The following is a 24004-nucleotide window of genomic DNA, read 5'->3' as shown; positions in this document are numbered from 1 at the left end:
ATTCTCTCTATATATTTAGATTAGGGTAAGGATTTTTGGCAGGGTTGGAGTAATGGTTATTGCTACATTTAGTTGTGGCAGCTAAAGGAAAAGACTTTTCATAAACTATATTTTGACTGTAAAATATATGTGTGAACTGCACCACTAAGTCACGGGCTCTGTGGTTCCATTCCCAGCCCCTGCAGTCTGTATGTGTCCTTGGGTAAGATACTGAACTCCAATTTGCTCCTGTTACTGTAAGTGAGTAGTAGGGACATTTTTTATCATAAGCTTACATCAGACTTGTTTTTGAAACCAGTGGAGTCGACCCCTGCTGGCCATCAGAGAGAATGCATGTTTGAGGCACTTCTCCATGCGCTTCACTTTTCAGACCTGGCAACTTTGTCCATATTTTATACTGTCAGTAGCTGCAACTCATCAGTGGGTGTGGTTTAGTTTTTTGTATGTGCATGTACAGCACCCTGCATGTCCTTGTGTTTGACCTACAGTATCTTCCCTCATCACAGCAGTCAGGCTCTGTTTGACGGGCAGCTTTTCCTCACACAGATCGTCCATGTTGTTTATCTGCGGACTGTGTTTCAGCGTTTACTGGAGCTGTGCAGTGCCGCTTCCCTGTGGATCATCCCTGACGCCTGCAGACTGTCAAGCTGATTAGATGCAGCCATTTGTCCAGACACGGGTAGCAGCTTACTGCAATTTGTACATGCGCGCGTTGGTGCATGTTGGCATTTTGTGCGGTTGTGTGCATCAAAGCGAGAGGCCGATTTGTCTTGGTCAGCTTTTGCTGGACGATAAATCTACTCAGATTTTCTTTGAAATTTTGTTGAAAACCTTAATTTGATAATCCTCATTTTATTTTTCATCATGCATAAACACCAAACAAATGTTGCTTCCGCTCACACTCATTTTCTCCACCCAGTGTTTGTCAAACAGTCGGTGAGTCATTTTTCAAAAAGGATTGTTGCGTTCTTACGAGCAGATGTAAAATGGCAGCAAACTAAAGCATTCAGCTCCTTTTATAGGAGACATACTTTATGCATTCGTCATACAAATATTAAGTCCAGCAGACATGTTACACATGGACTCTGACATTCTACTTCAAACTGTGTGTGAGAGAATGTTTATTTTGAGTGTCAGCTATTTTTAGAGTAAATGTCTGCACTTGTCTTAAATTAAGTCTCACATTTAACCCAAAAGGTCAAAACAGAGAAAAATATAAATCTGGGCTCCTCATGGGATCAGGCAGGGCTGGGAGAGATGAAACACAATCTGTCATTTTCTGGGCAGAGAAACAAACTGACTTCTATTGCTCTTAGAAGACTGTCCAAACTGAATTTTTCATGTAAAATGATGATTTTCTTTCACATTTCAGGCATTTCAGACAAAAGAATGACCGCCCCAGGACAGTTTTCTAAAATTATTTGATGTTTTGAGCTTTCCGCCCAGTCAGTACTGGACATGTAACATTGTTAATGAAGACCTATTGTTCATAATCTCTTGGTTATTCAACTGAAATTTCAACCCCATTGAAAATGTCAAACCTTTTTGGGTTTTCTCATGCCAGTTTGGGACGTTGGCAAGAATCCTATCATGTATCAACTTAATTGCTCCCACTAGACAAATTAAAAACACAAATTGTGTTACTTCTGAAATCAAAAACAGAGCTATTTGTTGACTCTTTCAACACAAGATTGCCCTACAGCACCCTTGAGCATAATCACTCAGCAAGAGCTACACATCTTTGGTAAAGAACATGGACGAGTTATATGCCAAAATCCACAAATTATTAGTGAGTGTACACTTGGTACCTCCTGATACGAGACTGTTAGCACTGAAGTATCCAAAGGTATCTAAATCTGCACATAAGTCTGTTTCAGAGTTCATGCTGCTTGTAAAAGTGAACAGATATGAAGCAAGCGTTTTCTTTTCACTCTAAACTAATATGCCCTTATTACACTATAAGTAACAGGGAAAATGTGGCTAAGCTAAGGAGCGTGTAGCTAACGACCACATACGCAAAGCAAACACACAAAGTCAGTGGTGAGTCCTCTTTACTAGTATGGCATAGTTAAGTGATGTCATGTACATGAAGTGACATACATAATGGAGGTGTGTTCGTAGGTGAGACGTCTGCACAGAGCCCAGAGGATAGTGAAAGACAACATCCACCCCAGCCACAGTCTCGTCGTCCTGCTGCCATCTGGCAAAAGATACAGAGGTATCCACCGCCATACTACCAGACTACAGAGCAGCTGCTTTCCTCAGACCGTGAGACTCCTCAGTTTATCCTCTGCACTCCGTTGTATGCAATCGTTTGGTTTTCTTGTTTGTTATGTAGCATAAAGGGAGTAAACTCAGTTTTGTTCTACAACCCTGGTGTAGTTGGATGACAATAAATTAACCTTTACATTTATCTTTATTGTTGCTATGGTTACTCACAGCTTAATATTCCTTGTCCACTCATAGAACAGGTACAAGTATTTTCCTTGGATCATCAATCTTGAATCTTCCCAAATGGATGAGAACCAGTGGGAAAATGAACAGAAAAAAAGTGCCTGTTTAAAAGTATAATACTTGACTGTCATGATGTTAAACCAATGCCAGCTTGTGACTCAGTAACAGCTGCAAACTTCACCACTGTACACGCTGAAGAGCCTGACGTTCATTTGCTGCAGTTCAGTTAGGTAGGTAAAACACTCTGGGCCTTGGATGAGCTCACGCTTTAGGAATCTCACCTCTTCTCTTTGAGTCTGCCTCGCTCTCAAACTGAAACACACACACACGCACGCACGCACACACACACGCACACAAATGAACGCACAGCATCTCACTGTGCCAGAGATGTCAACATCGTGCCAGAGCGAGACAAGCCTTCCTCAACATTCCACTCAGGAAGTGGTGTACGGCAGATAACGAGCAACTGGGAAGAGGGAGCCGTGTGTAGCTGGGTGTGCATGCATTCGTGTCTGTGCGCACATCAGCCATAAAATCTTGGAAAAGCAACACAAGCGGCCGAGCTAAGGCTAATTAATAACAACCAGGAAGTGCGAGATTTGTTTTCTTTGTGCAGCTGAACATGAAATTAGAGGCGTTATCTCGGCCCCTCAGGTCTCCGGTCGCCATTTTTTAATTGATCCTTGTAGGAAAACTCGAGTCAGAGGTCCAGCTGTGGAACATCGGCCGTGGAGCCGGTAGAGGTCTTGATGAAAACCCGTCTTAAATACTTTCAGGAATTCAAATTGTTCTGACTGATAGCTTGTTTGAATAAGATGTCATAGATACATAATTTCATTACTACAATGGTCAAAAGGAAGCACTTAGAATAATGATAGTTTTGGTTAATAGGTCAGTTAATGCTCATCTGTACAGTGACCACTTTGTTAAAGGTACCTCAGTAACTTTGAGGCCTCAATAACTGTTTCCCTACCTTTTATGTTAAGGTTTTCTTTCCTTTTACCTCTGTAACTGAACAACAATTCATATTCAACCATAATTAACTTTCCTCGATCTCGTTTATTCTGCTTTCAATTTCATCCTCCATGTGAGTTTCATTTGTCACTGACATTATGTGACTACGCACAACCTATTACAGCTGAGCTGGCGGGACAATGGGGACGTCAGGTCAATTTAGCTGGCTAGCCAGCTAGCCACATCCATGAGGAATTCTGACAGAAATTGGCTACAAAAATGGTGGCAAGCATAGAAGAGATTGTCAAAACTGCACCGGTTTTTGAAGGTCTTACAAACACAGACAAAGTTAACAAGTAGTTGGAATAGAACGCAGAACATCCAGCAGCTACATAGGCAGATGTTTCTCACAGGAATCAATGTAGACCAAATAAAAGCTGAAAAGAGAGATAATACTGGACTTACACTTACAAGGTGGACAGATAAATGACTATATACTAGCATGTTAGTCATCATTTTTTAAGAAAAAAATGTTAGGGTGGCGTGGGGTTGTTTTGACATTACTCTGCCCTCTGGTGGCCAGAAATGTGTTGATGCAGCTTCAAATAATGAATATTTCTTTACTGTCAGTTGAATGTTAAGTTCTTACAACATACTGCAAGTTTTCTTATGGTATTGTTGTCTTTGACAAATACACACATGTTTGAACCAATGGAATATCCCTGTGTAATATCATTTGGAAAAAAAATGTGTGCAGGTGCTCAAATCTAGTGCCCCTCCTCCCTCCTCTGTACTCTGGCAATGGGTGGGTGGCATTCAGGAGGTCTCCACCCATGGGTGACTGAGGGACAATAATGACCTTCGATGTTAAACTTTGTTCAGCCTGTCAGTCTGCGCTTCATTAACCGTCCTTGCAGTTGCTTTGTTCTTCTGTCATTTTCCAGCCTCACTGCTCGGCTCTTCACCCCGTCACCTCTCCATCTCTCATCACCCTTTCACACCATTCCTCGCTCACTTGTTTCTTGTCACCCACTCTCTTTTTGCGTGCCGCCTTTCTGTGCTCTCCCTTTTCTTTCCCGTCATTCCGTCGTTACATGCCCTGTTAGCGCAAACTTCGGCTGACCGAGGTGGAGCTGCATTGAAGTGTCTGCATAAAGCCTCCCTCACCTCTCACACACCCCCCACCCTGCTCCTCCCCTCCTTCCCACAATCCCCTCTGCCTCTCAGCCTAACCGACCGACGCAGAGTTTCCTGGCTTCGGTTCAGGAAATTGTCGCTCCAAAGAAGGAGGAGGAAAAGGAGGAGGAGGAGGAGGAGGAGGATGGAAACTTAGAGACGGCTGCTTTGCCTTGGATACAATAATAAAACACACACAAACACACACACTCACGCACACACTCAGAGAGTGAAGTGCACACACTGCCTGCCTTTGTAATCAGGCACACTGTCTGGATGTCTCTGTTATCAGGACATAGTGTGGGAAAATCTCAACGATAAAATTGACAATTTGGTAGCGTTTCTCTCTCTTTTTGTCATCTTCTTCAGTCTTTGTTGTCTTATCCTTGCTCTCCTCTCTAATCATTGTTCTTCTTCGCGTTATCATTCTTCTTTGCAGCCTGTTTTTTTAGACGTGAATTCTGTAACGTTCCTGGCTTCAGTTGTCAGTTGAAGTAATGTGTTTTTTAAGCATTACATCATTGGCCTCCCGTACATTAATGTTCCGTAACAGCTCCGTTCAAACTGGAAACTTACAAATATAGAGCTACAATACTAGAGCAATATTTTGCACCTGGGAGCAGTAGCACTGGGGGAGAACAGCAGTGAATCGTAAGGTAAAAATACCCAGAATTATGAGTTATGCTCACAAACCGGGTTCATATTTGAGGGGGTTAACGAGCAGGGGATGTGACCACTAGGGATGCTTGCTTCTCATGGTTGTCACACATCTTCATGCCGATGGGAAAATAGATGTTATCTAGTTCACAAAATATTTCTGGAGCTTCACAGTAACACAAAGTTGTAGCATTCTCCCTAAAAACTGAAGTAGATGGGGACTAAAAAAATAAATGTATGTTATATGTTGTATGTCATCTCATCCAAGTGTCTAGAAGCTCTGAGATCCCAAAGCGAGTAAAAAGAAAAATTGTTATTTGCATCCATTGTTAAGCTAAAATCTTTCTTTGAGGCTGGTAAGCAAATGAGAGCACACAACGTAAAAAAAAGTGGGCGCACAAGCCTGACAAAGGTGCAGATAATGTCTTTTAAGGCTCCCATAGTCTTGGATTGTGCTGGATTCATTTAACTGAATTCTATGTTTTTTTGGTTGTTTTTTTTGCATTTTACAACAAGTCCCCAGCTACTTCAGGAATTTTGGAGAAGAAAGGTTTTGTGGACTGCTAACCTCACTACAAGACTTTCAATACCAGGGGGAGCAACGACCGAATTTTCATTCTAGGGGGAACTTTTCCTTGACTAGTTTTTGCCAACTTTTATAGAGGAGCAATGGAAAGCATCACTCATATTGGTGAGCTCATGTGCCAAAGGATGCTCAAAGACAACACCCACCCCAGCCACAGCCCGCTGACCCTTCTACTGTCTGACATGAGGCACAGAAGTATCCACTGCCGTACAACCAGACTACAGAGCAGTTACTCTCCAGAGACTGGATCATCCTCAATACTCCACCATGATTAATTTATATTTGTGACTTGATTATTATCTATTAATCTAAAACACATTTTGTATGTGTGTGTGTCTGAAGCTTCGGCAACTACAACTGAAATGTCATTAGTCTTTTGTTGCACAGTGACGATTAAATTAATCTTGATTCTTGAATCTAAACTGCCATCTCATTTCCATGACTACCATCCCTCCTTCCCTTTCTTCGACTTTTCATTTTTTATTACCTCTTCCTCACCTGCCTGTCACATCACTTTCCTCCCCTGTTCCTCTTTATTAACAGTCCCACTGTCTCTCCTTTCCTTCCTTTTCTCTGTAACTTTGTTTTTTGTCTTGATCCTGTGGTGCTCAGCGGTGAAAGAAGAATTGCATTTTTCTTCTCTGGTGCTCCTGAGTACTTGTGACTCAGTCTTGCCTTTGAATAACAGAGTTCCCTTCTTCCTTTCTGCGTAACGGGCCAATACAGTATGTGTTCTCTTCCAAGAAAAAGAGAAGCACAAAGGGTAGTTAGTTACAGAGGCTTAACTTTATACTGTGTTAAATACAGAGTGTTGTGCAATGTGTAAAGATTCATGGTTAGACATTTCTTGCAACCTTTCTCAGGAGACATTTGGACATTGGTCATTTCATCAGGTAAGCTTAATTCTTTTCAGTGCACATGATCTGATCTAGGCGAGTTTCTTGCTGATCCAAGCTCCACATCAGTCCCAAAGCTATTGTAATTTAAATAGTTTCTAAGGGATACTACTACTAAATTTAGTAGGGGAAGCAGTAGTACCATGTCTATTACAACTACAACCTCAAAAACTGACAAAATATGAAAGCACATTTGCAGAGTTTTGATTCTAGAGGTGGCGGGGAAGATAAAAAAGAATCGTATGACTGAAAACAGAAATAAGATGCACAGTATCTACTTTTTTTGAATGCTGGCTCATGTTTGCAGCAAGAACAAAACTGTGGCTAAACGAAGTTGGAACATAAAAATACTATTACTTTTTATGAGGGAAAGATTTGGTGGATGCTGCTTACTGGAAGTGTCCTTCAACCAGTCATCAACTGGCGGCCATCGTTGGCTCATAGTCTCCATCTCTTGCCTCGCTGATGTCAACAGGGCTTCCTCACTCCCCACGCTATGAAAACCACAAGGCCTTGGTCAAAACTCGGCATCTAAGAACTAACACACATGCAGACACAAGGACACGAGCATGCATGCATACACACATTCTCTCTGATGAACGCACACATCTGTGGCCCCAAACACACAAAAATCTAAACCTTTTACTATGTTTGCTAAAAGTTTGCTAACCCACTAAGAAAAAAACTGACTCACTCAATGAGCGACTTGCAGATAGACACACACAAGGTCACGTACACACATGCTGACACAATCGGTGTAAAAACCACAGCGCAGTGAGTCAGATACTCAGCAGATGACGTACGTCCAGCTCTGCCACGAATACCCCTTTAAGATGCTATTCTGTCGACACCGGTGTCTCCCCTTTTCTCCCTCTGGTTGTAACTTGTTTGCAGCACGTTGCTATGACAACACTTGGTTACCCTGACGACAGTGGCGAGGAGGTTACATAACTGAGGGATGACTGGCCTCGCACCCCACCCCTGCTGATTCTGTGGTTTTGTAGGCGGGATTGGTTTGGACTCTGTCCTGGGCTCTGGAACAGCACGGCCGACTCGCGCCAGACGGAACAACTTCTGATCCAAAATAAGACATCAGAGGAAAATAAAGTTCCACGGAGAGAGTAAATGACAAGCTGTTTTATGGTTTTACAGGCCTAATTCAAACTGAATGGCCTGAGTGATATTTTTAACTGTGAGAGAAAAATGTTTGCTGGGAAAATGGTGTGACAGTTGTAAACCAAGGAGAGACAAGTACCAAAGTAGCAGCTTGCAAACTGTCAGGCAGAAAGTCAATAGTAGAACATAGTGGTCATCATGGGCATCAGCACTATTTTATTCTGACAATTGTTGTGCGGCTCAACAGCTTTCAGCAATGATGCCAAGTATGTGTCTGAAATATTCTGGAAAACATCCACTGTGAGTCAGCAGCTGGAAAGTGTGTCTCACATAATAACGGTAATGATTTTTAAACTGAGCTCACAGACCCATTACTCTAAAACTTTTGGAACTACTTAAAAGCAGACGAGGCAATTCATTGACCTTGAGTCAAAGACAAATTAGCGACAGTTTAGCACATATCCCACCACAAAGGTTCTGCAAGAAGAAAAGTGATTTGTGTTGATGGCCAAGCGTACAGTATCTAGAACAGCCACAATTCCAACTTGAAAACCTCAACTAAAACCTAAGCCCCACTGAGAGAGCATTGCATTTGTCACAAATCAATGCTGTTTAGCTCTTAGCCATTATCAATTCTCCTGCTGCCTCTTGATACAAAGTTAAGACAGCCATGCAGTTGAACTCCCAGCGATTCATCTAGCAATGCAGTTTAGCTTCCACCATTTGTCATTCTCCTTCAATTGCTTCTTCAACCGAAATAATGCCAGTAATGCAGTTTAGCTCACAGTCAATATTCACGCAATGCAGTTAAGCTGCCAACTTTTATTCATACTTTTTCTGTCGCTTCTTCATAAAGGTTAAGCTGGCAATGCAGTTAAGCCTCCAGCTGTCATTCAAGCAATGCAGTTTTTTTTTATTATTATTTATATTCATATTTTAGCTTTCAAGCCATCAGTAAGTTGGTTAAAGACTGATCCAGCTGTAAATTATTTCTGGTTTCAGATCATTAAATTTGCCTTAAAGTAGTTTTCGGGATATAAGATATATGCCGTCATTCTTGACTTTAATGATTAAGACAAACAGTTTAGACGTCTGAGACTAAAAGTGTGAAGCCGTTACATGAATATGGCACTTTATGGAAAGAATTTAGGACACTCGTTTATCAGGAACTCAAAAGGAAAAGGGCAAGAGGCGGGAAAGACTGGCGATGTTGGCGGCCACATGTGAGGGAATTCCGTAGGATGTAGGAGAGTTTGTCAAAAGCCTGACAGGGAAACCCTATCATCCCATGAAATTCCTTCCAAAGCCTCTCACCACACACACACACACACACACACCTACACACACGCACACACACGCACGCGCGCACACACACACAGATGCTGAAATGTACAAGGACGTGCATTCAGGAGGACTCGCACACACACTCTCACGTACTCACACACTCTTACACGTACACACAATAGAATTCAAGGGAACCACATGCTAGACAGATATAGGGAGGGAAAACCCGTGGAAAAAAAGACAGGATAGAGGCGGCCGACTAGCGAATGGGAACGCCAGCATCGGCACATATCTGAGGACACCCCTATGGACACGTGGTACAGGCCAGAAGGGCGAGTGAGCAGATGGAATGTATTTTGTGTGGTTGGACACGTACGGGTCGGGAGCAGGGATTTCCTCAGTCCTTTAGTGGAAAGTTGCTTTGCTAATGGGGCTTGAGTTGATGTGTGTAAATCTGTTCATGAGCCCGTTCATGCAGGCACACACCCTCATCCTCTGGCTCACACTGTCCCATGTCAGAGTATTGTATCCCGCCTGGTAGCAGTGAGGATATGACGGCATGTTTTGGAGCTCTGGATGTGAAAACGATACCCTGGAGAGTGTTCTCCTGTTACCCAAATAGGCCACAGCTGGCTGCTTCCGTGTATTGTCACCACAGGGGGGGAAAGAGAAGTGGAGGGGGTTACTGTACAGTAGAGGTTCTTGGCAAGGACTCCCCAAATGGATTCTCCTCAACAGCTTAATCAGGAGGGAAAATATCAAAACATGCGGGGAGAAATTATCCAAGAGGGTGTAAACGACACTGTGTACTTTTTCCTTTGAGCTGACAGGGGAAGTTGTGTCATGGAGTACTAAGAAAAGGTCTGATGTGATTGGACAGGCTTTCCTTGTGCCTGAAAACAGTCATCGCAGAACAATCTGGGTCCTATGACATTGCTGACGCCTGGCAGGGTTTTCCTCTGAGGGGTTCCGTGGACTTAGGGCTTAACTGAACTGTTTGTTTAGGCCTCATACATGCAGGGCCAATTGGTTCAGTCATTGTAAGTGAGGCTCATCAGTCTCAGTTTGTCTTTTTTTGTTTTTATCAGGAGTTTACAGGATTGTCCTTTTGACACCTGATCCTGGGAGCACATGGCACCAGCTAGAATCTTATGGCAGTTTGAGGATCTAAATGACCTTGTTGTAGTTTGCAGACGCAATGTGAATAAAGTGCATGACTTCCAAGAAGAACGTTATAGCATTCGGTACTCAGTTAATTTCTCCTGGACAAACAAAGGTTGAATACAAGCATTGGGAGGCATTCTGTGATATGGAAGCATCTGATGTGGGTGTGCCCACGTGTGGTCTAGGTCTTCTCTCCCTTTCTTGCTAGTGGGGTAGCTGGCCTCAGGCCCAGAGCAATCTTGGTTTCTAATTAATTCACTTTCTGGATTAATCTTGGTCTGCTCACAATCAAAGTGTGGCCCACTGTCCCCAGTTGACCTGCTCATTCACCAAATGTTCCTCCACGGCTAACGATCAAACTGGAGTTAATTTGGAGGTTTCCATTGCTGGCTAATGTCTGCTTTCTTTCTTGCATAAGTGCAGCATAGGAAATGGAAAGCTTTGCCTTTTTGCTACCATATGTTAAACCATAAGTTAAAGAAAAGTACAGTGCATTTTCTGGTCCAGAAATATATCTACATCAGGATGTATGTAACTGTAATTCACATCTGTGGCCTATAAATAATTTAGTAAGGGCTTTTGAGTCCAAGTAAATTTAAAGAATAGAACTTGTGATTTATATTTAAGACATTTTGGGAGTAGTCCTTGTCTAGTAGCACTGACCTCAGCATGCATGTTTGCTTGTTTATGTTTTCAGGTTTTAAAGGTGCTTTGTTCATGCTTTCAGAAAGAACCTCTATTAAAACCTTCAAATGTTCCATATCATACCGTACGTTACTCGTCTCTCAGCTGGTTCTTCATACAAAGTGAAGCCAGGGGGGTAGTTAAGCTCCCAGCCATTAACCAAGCAATGCAGTTTAGCTCTTTGCCATTATTCATACTTCTTCAGCTGCTTGTTTATACAGAGTGAAGCCAGCCATGAAGTTCCGCTTTCATCAAGTTATACAGTTCAGCTCCCACCATTTTTCGTTCTCAGCTCAACTTCTGTTGCGTCTTAATGGAAAAATAATGCCATTCTGGTCATAATTCAAGCAACACAGTTTCTCCCAGCCATTATTCATCCTCCAACATCTTTTCTACATTGAGTTTTGTTAAACTTTTAAATCCCATTCATACTAATTATACCTTTTCCACATCTACAACTCTTCATACCCCTTCAGCTACAAAAAAACACTTTCAGATGAGTGTTAGATTTTCAACAAATCTTAAAATGTTATAAATCTTTCAGCTTTATTAATATTATTTGACTTTTAAAGCGCCCACTTCGGCGCTTCAGCGTCAGCTTTTAAACATCAAACTTTCACAGAGAAATTTCTTTGAAATTTGCTTCTCAAGTTTTTAATTCTTCATAGTCACTGAGGAGCTGTATAGCAGAGCATGCAGCCATGTTTGGTCCATGGCTTTCTTTGTCGCACATGAATAAACAAAGCTATTGCTATTCATTCATGCAGGAGACTTACAACATGCATCAGCTAGTTGCAGAGTCTCTTAAACTACAAATTTCAGCCCCGTAATGGAGCTAGAGGAAAAGTCACAAGATCACCAAAGTCAATACGACACATTGTCTGCCAACCATGAATACCACAGTCAATTTTGTGACAGTCCTTCATATTTAGCCACTTAAGAGGATGGAAAATCAAACTTAATTCCCACAAAAAGTCCAACAGAAAAACTGGAACCGAATATAAAGTCACCAAACCCCAATTTAAACCGGCCACATTAAAATTGTGTTTAGTAGAGTAAAATGAAAAAATAGAAATATCGAAAATATCCATCCTGTCACTTTTCGTCATGCATCTTATATGTTACGGCACTATTACACAGTACACATGTAGAGAGCCCCCTCTAGGTTAATTGTGTGTGGGGAGCGGAGCAGCTGTCAGACTGTGTAAACTTTCCATGTTAGATGAGCAAACGTACCTGACACAGACCTCATTTGGTGGAATGCAGAGAATGCCCTCAACTGGTGAAAGCATAAACAGCTGGAACAACAGAGTGGAGATAATATCATGGAAGGCACTTTTACCATCTTCCGTCTGCTGGGTTCATCTGGAAAGGTTGGCGCGGTGTGTGATGCACAAATACACACATTTCTACACACGAGCATTTTATGCACATATTCGTGCATGCATTTAGGATGCATACACATATACGTCCATACAACAGGAGCAGTGACACATACACACTAAGATTATTCACAGTCTGAGGCCAGAGCGCCACAGTCAGAAGCATGCATGGCCTCAGTGACCCAGGAAGAGCAACGAGCATTAATTCCTTCCACGGCTCCATGGTGCTGCACATTGTGAGCAGATGCGATTTATTACAGCGAGGGGGGCCAAGTGTATTCCCTAAAAGCCACACAGAAACAGGGAGGCTCCTGTTCATGTGTCCTGTTAAAAGAGAAATGGCTGGAGCTTTACAGTAGAGCTATTAACAATTCCAACACACACACACACACACACACACACACACACACACACAAGCAAACACCGTGGGAAACACACAGGGGGAGGGAGCATCGCACAAAGAGTGGCAACCAGTAATGAACATGTTTCCATTAAAGTTCCACCAGTGTTGCTAATAAGCAGCTATGGATGGCATCCACAGTCAAATGCCAAAGTATTTATTTATCTGTCAAGGTAGACACAGTGAATGGAATTTAGATTTTCAAACATTTCCCACAAACATTATGTCAAAAATAGTCAAGATCCTGGACTATAGGTACATATCTTGCTAAAGGGTGACAAATGAAGTATGAATCGGATGTCCTGTTTGAAAACCTATTTGTCCCAGTGCAATGTTAACAAGCTGACATGTCAGTTGAGAACATACTAGTACTGAGTCTGGCTGAAGTTACTGTTGTTGTTGTTTTGGAATTTTTCAGTGGAACTTATGCAACAGCGTGTGTGTCGAAGTTATCTCAGTAATTGCTATGATTTGTGTTTGGAACTTGCCCAAGCTACTCTCTTAAATCAAGCAGTGTTTCCAGTGTAATTAGTGAATCATCAGCCTCGGTCTGCTGTTTGATGGAGTTGCTGCAGTTGGTGCTAATTAGTCACCAAGGTGTCAACAATCATGGATGAGTGTTAAAGACTAGAGACTCTCTGACTCTGACTGTGCTGAAGGGAATGCTAACAACCCTCTAGAAATACACAGTTTTTTACAGATAACATTTTAACGCCCAGTTTCACTTTGAATCTGTGGTGATTGATATAGAAGATATACATGTGTCGGCCTCTTATCGGGACAGTGTGGGCATGTGATTAACATGTCCTTTACTTTCATGTCGTGGTAGTTTCTTTGCACCTGAGTGTAAAGTTGGTTTAGTTTGGTGACCTCTTTTGTTACTCAGCATAGCCGATCTTGAGTTGAAATGAATCGACCTGTGTGCATGCTTCCAGTTATTATGCTGTTTTCAGCGGCATGAGTGCTTTTTAAAGGGATTTCCAGATAAGCTTAGAAGACAAGATACCTGAAGAGTGAAGAATGTTAGCTTTTCTGAAAGGCCTCTTCTCCATGTTTCTCTGTGGTTGCAGCTCTGCAGGCTCTTTTCACCACCAACCTCTGATATGTTTGAACAAATTTATGGCATTAACCACTGTGGTAGCGGGCGACATCGATACCACTCTTGGGTAAATCGAAAAGCAGGTCACCTCCTGTGCGCCTTAGAGGTTCGGTAGACACTTAACTGTTTCCAACAGGAAATGTCGCTGACAGCTTTATATTAAAAATCTTATGTGTTGTTACTTATTTTAATGGAAAATACGTCCTGTTCCCTCAATACACCCATACCAAGAGTACCCGAGCAATCTGCTCATTAACCTACAGCAGCTGCATGTCATCATCACCGGAGCTGTGCACACACTGATGATATGTTAGTGCGTTTCTAATCTGCCCATCCCTGAACCAGGACGTGGAACATACAGTACCACCTGGAGATGGGGAGAGGAGTGAGCCGGCAAACCGGTGGCATGGCAGGGGTGTTACATTCCTTGGTGCTGATGATATTCTGTGTGTGTATGAAATGTGTTTTTTGATGGTTTTGGTTGAATGGGAACATCTGGGGAATACCTTTTATAAGAAGTCAGAGGGATTACTGAGGGATTTTCCAGTGACCTACTGTATGTATTGAAATAATTTGCCACATTCCAGCACAAAACACTAGTAGTCTCTGAACCACTCGGTGCCAGGTCAATGTGAGAATTATATGATTACAGAAAGAGAGAAACATATTTCTTCCGAGCAATTTCTCTTGGGGATGGAGCCAGCAGTAATTCATCCGAGCACACTAAACGACTAACAATATCTGCATTTGTCTTTATGTGTTTGTGTGTTTGTGTGTGTGTGTGTGTATGTGTGTGTGTGTATATAGGTGTAACAGTTGGGACTATCGGGGTCTGTATTTGACCTGTGGTCACATCTTCTGGGGACACAGGCATGCAGACATGAGAGCATTCTCAGACATGTACATGAAGTCTCTAAACGCTTTGGAGATTTTACGCTTACAGTTCTGGAAGACATTTCATCAAGTCTGCTACACAGGTATAAATGAAAATAGTCACATTGCCAATACAAGCATGCAAAAGATTACAGCACAGTATCACTTTTAGTTACGTCCATATTAGATATCTCAGCACCTGGTGATGATCTACGTACATGACTCTCACAGACCTGAATTAGACATTTACCTTTTTGCTTCAGGATTTCAGAGACATCACAAAACTGACCATTTGTAGCACTGAGGACAGCGCGCAGGATACTTCAGGACGCCTCCCACGCTCTGTTCCCAGCATTGGAGTGGCTCCCCTCAGGATGCCGGCCCCGCTGCCAGGGCTGCGAAACAGAGAAGAGGAGAGCAACCTTTGTTCCCAAGGCTGAAAGCTGTACACAGACCAAGAGTTTCAGAATAATACTAAATGATAAGACAACTGAGATAACTGAGACACACATTTTGTTTTTGATTACACTAAAGAAATTATATCTTTTTCATCTGGGTGGAAAATAGCCTGAGAAAGACATCTAAGTCAAGTGAAGTTTTGCAGTCCACAATACATTTCCAGTGAAGAACTTCCCTGCTTCCCGCAAATAACGGAAGATATTAGAGACATAAAATGGCTACATACAGTTCATCTGGTGTAATCCAAGTCTCTGTTAGGCCCGGGGATCCAAAATGGATTTACAAACAAGCTATTTACACCCTTTTAAAGCCAAAACCTTCATTGTATCTGCTTAGCTAAAGTTCACCCGAAAACCTGAAAAACAGACCACCGTCATTTCCTTCACATTTAATGACAGTAACATTATTGGTCATACTGATCATTACATTTGATTAAAATGTTATTGCATTTATAGACAACTGTCAAGTTATCAGGTTTTGTTTGACTCCAGCCCCACTTGAAAATGGCTTTGTACTGAAAATTCTCAAAGGACGCATAGGACAACTCATTCCAACATTATATTGAGTCATTTATTTATTTTCAGCAGTTGCTTGTTTGATCAGCCTTTGCTCTTTGAGCCTTCAAAGAGCAAAGGACAAATTATAGCTGCAACTTTTTTTTTCAAATAAACTCTTCAAACTAAACATTTCCATTGTTATATTTTTAACATATTTTACAGTGTACTCATTCTGTAAACAAGCAATTGTGCTTCATTAACACATATTATCACAGTGTGTTGTTGTCTTTTGAGGGCAATAATGAGAAACTGCTGGTGGGTCACATCTGGTAATTAAAGGCCTTCATGTCATGGTTTTGGTTTTTAGTTTTATTTTGTGGAATTCATACCCCTGTGTCTTCTGACTTTCCACTTCCTGTCTTTGTCTCTTCCCTGTCCTTTGTGTGTGTGTACCTGTGTTTCATTTGTTGATAGTCCCTGTGAATTTAAGCATGTGTTTTTTACCTTAGTCATTGTCTGTCCGTCTGTTGCCTGTGTCTCTGGTCATGTTTTGTTCCGAGTGTCTGTGTGTTTGCTCCTCGTGATTTTTGCTCATGTTTTTGCCATCCTGTGTGTGTTCCCTGAGTTTCATCCTGGTTTGTATGTTATTCAGTTTTTGTATTTTTCTTTAGACTTTGGTTTGCACAGTGTTGTTGCCTCCCTGTTCTTTGCCTGGATTTTGATTCCTGGACTACAGCTCTTTTTTGTTTTTAATTTACCTGACTGTCATGTCTGCGTCTTGATAGATAGATAGTATAATTAAAATACTAGGGCAAATATAGAAACGATAGAATACTACATACAATTTTAAAAAGCTATAAAAATACCATATACAATGAAATAGTTGTAGCTATAAAATGAAATAGGAAGTAGTAAAGTAAAATGTGATTTAAAAAAATGGAATACTGAGGTAAAAAAAAAAAGGTAGGACATAAGGTGCGAGAGGATAAAGTGCAGTATTTACAGCAATAATAATTCAAAGCACATTTCTTTTTCAGTGTTTTGGAGTGTGCGTTATAAAGTCTGATGGCACCATGAAGGAATGATTTTCCTGTTGGGTCCTCATCTTTTTGCAAACCATAAGACTGCATGTGACAAATAATCAGCAGAAATATAATTATACTCCAATGTTAATATATGTCGGATTGAGGCAACAGTAAAGCCAGCAAATTCCCATTTTATGTGAGGTAGGCAGCTAAAGTTAGCAAATGTTAGCCAGTGTTAAAATTTCACAGACTTCACAGACAGAGACTTCCTTTCATTTAGTTAAATAACAGCGAACAGTTTCTAACAGAAACGCAGACCCTTTCTCACGCAGCACATAATAAGTTCTCATTCAAACTGAACAATTATAGAAAGCTCAAAGAAGCAGCTGTTTTAATACTCAGAGAAATGTATTTAATCTCTTTAATGCTGATGTTAAATCAGCTTTAAAACACAATAACAAAAAAAGTCACAATAGAAAATAATTTCCCAGTCTGGGATCGATAAAGTGATTCTATTCTAAAAGACTCCTCTTAGGTGGATTCTTCCTCCAATAACTCCACTTCTGAATCTGGCCTAGCGTCACGAGACAAAATGTACTCGGCCATGTTGGGGAGCCCGCGCAACACGCAGCAGCTGACGCCACTGCGGTAAATCTCCATGCCACAGGCCTCAGACCACTCGTCCGTCATCACGTTGTAGTACTCGACGTTATTAGAGGTGGTGAAGCCGTTGAAGCCACCCACAACGAAGAGCAGATCCTCGATCACTGCGATGCCGAAGTTGCTGCGGGTGGTTGACATGGAGGACACTTCGTGCCAGGTATTGGTGTGGGGATTGTAGGCCTCAGCGCTTCTCAGACGGGCGCTGCCGTCGAAGCCACCGACCTGTGAGAGGAAATGTTGAATAAATGGTGTTTATTTATCTACAAAACAGGTTGGCACAAATTTGGTACAGACATTTGGTCTGAAGAGGTTGACATTTATGTACTCACCGCAAAGATGCGGTCTGCACATGCCACGACGCCAACTCCACTGCGCTGGCTGTTCATGGGGGCGATCACAGTCCACTGGTTGGTTTCTGGGCTGTAATATTCACAAGTTTCAAGGCACTCATTACCAGTGAAACCTCCACAAATGTAGATCTGGGATGAAAGCGAGGGACATTAAGTTATGTAGCACTTTTGTTTTTAGCAAAAATTCATTGATTTAGAAACGTGTCACCATTACATTGTTAGTAGGAGATCACTTAGTTTATTTTTCAATTGTAAAATGTACGGCTCAGTAGACCAACAAAATATTGTTTAGTGTAATTTACCAAATTTTGTTCAACTGATGATACAAGAGTGAGGAAGTCAGATCACAATTTGTCACTCGAAGTGTGAACTGAAGGATTTTGAGCTGTCCACCTGTGATTGGATCACTAAGGATGGATGTTAATACCAGGTCTAAATTCCCTCTAACTCTTGTTCCAAGCAGGTAGAAAATCAAATTAGCAATGTTCCAGTCAGCACCATACATCTCTCTGATACTAGTCCCAGCTGCTCTTTCACTTCACTTCACCCACTTTATTGTTGAAAGTTGTGCAGCTGGCATCGCTCCTGCCCTCATGCATGGGTGCAATGGCGCTCCACTGGTTGGTGTCGGGCCTGTAGCACTCTGCAGTCCGGAGGCGGACATACCCGTTATAACCTCCCATTGCATAGATGCGTCCATCCAGCACAGTGGTGCACACATAGCAGCGGCGGAAGTGCATGGGCGCTACCTCCTGCCAGGTGTGGGTGCTTAGATCCAGCCTGCGAACACTGTTTAAATGCTCCTCACTGCCATAGCCACCAACACAGTAGACATACCCGTCGAGGAAGGCAGCGCCATGGTAGGCATGAAGGGGCTCCTGATTGTTCGTCAGGTTGATCCAGAGGTCAGCGCGGATGTTATACGCCTCAATGCTGTTAATTGGACCAGCTCTGCTCCAGCCTCCGATGGCCAACAGGATGGTGTTAGGCATGCGAGGACGAGCGACAGGGTCACGCATGAAAACTGCAGGTAAGGTGAGACGGTCTTTGTTATCCATGATCTCCTTCACCATTTGAAAGCACTCAGCGTTGCTTTTCACCAGCTCATTTGAAATCACAGTTGTCCCAAGGTGATCCTGACTCATCAAGGCCAGCCGGACCTACACGGAGAAGACAAGAGAAAATCTTTCAATTGAACTGCAGCGGCTTCACTTTTCCTACCCAAAAGCTCAGTCCCCTCTTTGTGTACAGTCTAACATGACTTCAAGCTTACAGCTCTTAGTTTGTTTGTAGTTGAGCTACAGGTTTGAAAGCACCCAGGTGATCTTACAACACTGATTTTTTTTGTTTTTGCTGTAAGCTATATCCAAGCTAAAGCTAGTGGCAGAACTTACTTTAGACAAGAGTACAAGCAGGTGTGCTTGTCTTTCTTCAGGTCTGTGGGCGATCCAGCGAAGGATAGCCTCGCACACAGTAGTCTCCTCGCTCACATTGAGATCATCTCTTTCAAGGATGTCAGTGAGTTCCTGCACAGTGAGATCCTGAAACTCTTCACTGGAAACAACCTCCTCAAAGTGATCAAGAATAAACTGGTAGGCTTTTCTCTGCAGCTCGAAGCAGGAACAGAATGTGAACTGCCAGATGCCGATGCAGTTCTCCGGGCAGAGCTGCTCCCCCAGGAAGTCGCAGCAGGCTCGTACTATGTCCTTTATGTTGAACTGATCGGCTGCTAGCAGCAGCTCCTGTACGTTGTCCTCTGTCACAGAGAGAGAGCCGGTGTATGCAAACTTGATGATGATCTGCATCATGTCAGGAGACAGACCCGGGATGTTGTAGACCGTTTTGTCTGGGCCTGACCAGCGTATGAAGAGAGCTCTGTGGGTCGGGATGAAAACACAGGAGAGGAAAATAAACAGTGTTCAAAATCCTTCTCACACTGATTTCTAATTATTCAATTGCAAGTGAGGTTTACAGTTTCAGTGCACTGATGTCATTTGGGCAAATTGTTTGTTGTTTAACTGTACAGCATCCTGCGTCTGTTACATGAACTAGTATTAACTCGGGATCTTCAATTGTGGAGATTGTCTGTGATCTTAATCACATCCAATTCTGCCAAGTTCATAAATTGTAAAGTAAAAGATCCACCACCAATTTCCTCTTATGTTTATGCTTGACAGGATGATAATATCAGTAAACACGAATAAAATACAGACTTTGCTTATCCTGTGTTAATGAGTGACACAAACCCCAACGTGAGGTGGTTATTTCTAACTTACAGAGGGCCCCTGGTAAAACTATTGTTTGATAACCACATGTTTGGAATCATTGCAATTGAATCAACTTACTTTACCATTTTGTATTTACTGGAAATTATACATGTGCTCTTGGCTCTTTTTTTCCCCTCTTTTTTTAACCACATCCAAATTATTTTTCTATTTTTTTTTTTTTTGTAGATGGAACAGATTTCCAATTTTAATTTGCGCACTGAATTTTTGGACTAAAGTACATAAAAAATCAGCAGTTTCAAGTGTGCAAGATAACTTCCATTTATTGTATATTATTTAGACCCTTTTTAATTCAAAATCTGCTTAAAAGTACTGGAGCATGGCACTGAGAGACAGGATATAGACTGAAAATTAATCTTTTCATGAATGATAATTAAAAACTAATCTTTTTGTTGTACACAATTAAATGGTAGAAAAAAATCTTTATTTAAACTAATGTCTGACTGTATAGACGGACAGGGAACCTGCACCATAATTAAACTGTTCAAATATGTTATCTATATTCTCCATCCAGGTCAACTTGTTTCATCACAACTGTTCATGAATCAAACCAACTCATTGCTTATTGTGATTAATCATGAATCTATCATTTTGTCTTCTGCCTATTTAAATGGATATTAATTCACAATCTTCCCCCTGACGTCAGTTTACTGACTCACCGGAAGTAAAGGCTGCACTGACACAGGATGATCTTGTGTATGGGAAACTCCACATCCTCGACTTTGATGACTGCATCACAAAAGTGGCCCTCCAGACGGAGATCATTAAACACTGGGCCTGGCTGGTCTGAAGACGCGCCTCGGTCACTCATCTTGAGTTTTAGTTTGAAGTTTAGTTTAGTTTAGTTCAGGTCATTTAGTCTAGGTTGGTTTGTCTGGAGTTTCTCAAAAGGTTTGATGAGGAGAGAGAGAAATCTTAAAACACATCATGATGGAATCATAACATCGTCATGACTACAGTCAGTTCAAACGGAGAACTGTTATGGTTGCAACCATACAACCACTCGAACGTTATTTAATTTGTAAATTTATTTTTTATTTATAACAGTCCAGTTGAACAGTAGCTGGGTAATGTGTCATAAAGTGGCCTCTTTAGTGGATTGAAGGACGTTCACAAAACACATCATTAACATGGCTACAATTTTGCTCATAAACACACAAACAGGTGTAAAAGCCCTGACTATGATTCATGTGATAAATAAAATGTCATTTTTAACATATATATAACAAATATGACATATGACGATTATTAATAAACAGAAACAGGAGTCTCATCAGAATCTGCTCTGATTTGCGGTGGTTTACGATCTCTCAGAGAGCTCAGAGATTACTTTTAACCTTTGGGATTTAAGAGTGTATCTATCTTCAGTCCTGTTTATCAACCCGACTGCAGCAGTGCTCCACAGACTGGGCATGTACTTTACTTCATTAATGTCAAGTTACAGAGAAGAGAGGGAAAATGAAGAGAGAGATCAAGAGTCTCTTGCGAGTGCTGAATTGTTGTGTGCTTGTGGCCAATGTACAGTTAAATAATTTAGCTGTTAGGGTAAACAGGTAACTTACCCAGATAAACACAAATGATTGCTTCAGTTTCGGTGAACACACAGCCACCACTGCTGATGAAAATCCGTCTGACGTGACTCGGGCACAAACTTACACAGATGAGGTAATGTTTTATTTATTTATAAGTTTTATTCAGTCTTTATCAACAAATTCCCTATCCCGAGATAAACTTGTAGATTTCTCTGTGGAAACATTTAAAATAATGTAAGTTCACAACTCAACAAAATATATAACTTAACATTTTATGCGGAATTCCTCTATATCATATCTTGAGCAGTGGATGTGCTAGTTGTGACAATTGATTTTCGATCAAAAGGTAAACCTACAAAATCATTATTTTTAATGAGCTATGACCTTCAGAATAACTCTAGGTCAACATCATAAGCTAGCTGGACATGCTAACATTTGCTTCCGACATAAGAACAGATAAACACCTTGTTTGGGTCGTCTCTTGTACTGCTGCTGTCATGGTTTGGTTGTGAGAGGCTAAAAAATAGACACAGGCAGGGCATTTTGCTCCATAGCCCTTCAGCCTGTAGATAAATCTGAAGCTTTGGAGTGGCTCACTGCTGTTTTGCGAGCATCTTAAATGGTGTTAACATCGCAGATATATGCCATACATGATCCACATACATATTTTGCTCAGTTTTATAGAAATGCATACAAAACACACACCCAGTTATTCATTTCAGAAGCTCATAGCCCAAGCCTCCGAAGGAAACATTGGCAGCAGTCTTCTCAGAGCTTTTCCTCTGAGCACATCAATATCATTGTAATGAATTGTACTCAAACGCACACACACAGGTATAGGTTTGTATCGGTTTGTGCAATGTTAAAAAGAACGAGTCAGAGAGGAAGAGGTGTGTGTGTGTGTGTGTGTGTGTGTGTGTGTGTGTGTGTATGTGGTGTGGTCACAAGAAAATTGTATCTGCAATCCCACGTGTCACACAGTGAATGTGTGTGTCTTTCTGTTCTCCTAAGCATAACTTTGTGGGATCGAGGTTTTGTGACTTTGAGTGCAAGATGTGTGTGTGTGTGTGTGTGTGTGTGTGTGTGTGTGCATGTGTAATGGCTCGACATATGCCCACATTATACCACTATAGGTGTATATGCGTGATTTCCATGATCCTGGAGCAGTGCTTTCATGCCTCACTGGCTTTAATTGAGTCTAATCATGGAGGGAGAGCCCCACTTTGAGATGAATTAGTCCATGACATTGTGGAAAGTGGGCTGGTTGGCTCAATAGAAGCCTGTTTTCAGGAACACCGGGGGGTTGAAACCGGCCCTCAGAGCACTGTCTGTCCGTCTGGACGGGAAACACATGACCCAGTCAGCTCGGCAGTCTGACAGGGTCACCAAACGATGATCTGGGCTCTAGATCAACATGTGGAGCAATTTGTCAAGTTGAGTGAAATCTATTTAGAAAGAGGAAACATTTTTGCAAAGTGCTTAATCAAGGACATGAACACAGAGCCCAAACACAGTTTGGGCTTTTATTCTTATTCAATATACAATTCCAATCCTTAATTTTTAAAACAAATTTTCAGTTTAACCCAATTATCTTAACCACTTCTGTAAAAGCAAAAGTGGAAAAAAGCGCATGGAGTGTACACAAACAGGCCATTAGTAAAGTACAGTTATAAGTTATACTTTTACTCCAGAGAGCTTCACTTCCTTCATTCCAACGTGATTCATAGCCAGTTAAAAAATTCCTTTTAGTATGTTTAAATTACATGCTCAGGGATTTCAGAGAAAGGATAACACTACACCAGAACTCTGAATCTGTTTTCCTTCTCAGCTACCAAATAAAAGTTGTTCTCTTCCTTCATGCCTTGAGGAAGTTATGCAGCAGACAAAACTGAAAAGAAGAGACAAGCTCAGTTCTGCCCATCAAGCCTGAATGTGTCCTGACAATTACCTAACTCACAAAGAACGCTTTTGATACATCTCACCTTTATCAGAAAATAACAATTCATGAGACACTGTCAGAGAGATCAAAGCTGGCCAAGTCTCAGCAAAGCTTCAAGGATTAACCCTGTATTTTCTCAGAGATCAGGCGTAGCTGCCAAACTCCTTCATCACTGTTTTTGTTTCTGATGTACAAAAGTAAAATATACTTTTCTGACTTGTCTTGCCTCTTTGCAAGAAGGTCAGACTTCAAAGTTAGCACTCCTATGCAATACATAACCCTGCTTTCACCTCATAAAGCTTCCTTCACCTCTTGAGTATGAAAGCTATGCAAGATGAAGCCAGCGTTTGGCACCACAGCACTGACAGATGATGCAGAGCAGGTTGGTCCAGATGTACAGGCAGCCAGAGCTCATCGCATGGATCTGTAGGACACTTCATAAACATGTGAGGCATGCTAAGAAAGGGAAAAAAACTAGTGCTGCATATTCAGTATTAAATATCTCACCCAAAGTTGGTTTTATCACAAC

General features: G+C 41.6%; 1 protein-coding gene across 2 annotated transcripts; it reads right to left on the bottom strand.

Annotated features, from left to right (window-relative positions):
• Positions 1 to 17095: 17095 nt before the first annotated feature.
• On the bottom strand, positions 17096 to 20931 carry LOC115586225 (kelch-like protein 10). Of its 2 annotated transcripts, none has more exons than XM_030425062.1 (5): positions 20664 to 20931; positions 19114 to 19594; positions 18271 to 18879; positions 17699 to 17848; positions 17096 to 17591 (listed from the first exon to the last, which is right to left on the bottom strand). In XM_030425062.1, exons 1-5 carry the CDS (start codon positions 20813 to 20815, stop codon positions 17238 to 17240), a joined length of 1746 nt encoding a protein of 581 aa, XP_030280922.1. In that variant the 5' UTR covers positions 20816 to 20931; the 3' UTR covers positions 17096 to 17237. The 2 variants fall into 2 exon arrangements, with proteins under 2 accessions (XP_030280922.1, XP_030280923.1); XM_030425063.1 differs by having other exon boundaries at positions 17699 to 17789; positions 18557 to 18879.
• Positions 20932 to 24004: the final 3073 nt, after the last annotated feature.

The sequence above is a fragment of the Sparus aurata genome, chromosome 8, assembly GCF_900880675.1.
Source record: "Sparus aurata chromosome 8, fSpaAur1.1, whole genome shotgun sequence".
Lineage (NCBI taxonomy): Eukaryota > Metazoa > Chordata > Actinopteri > Spariformes > Sparidae > Sparus > Sparus aurata.
This window is presented reverse-complemented; position numbering and strand designations above follow the sequence as displayed.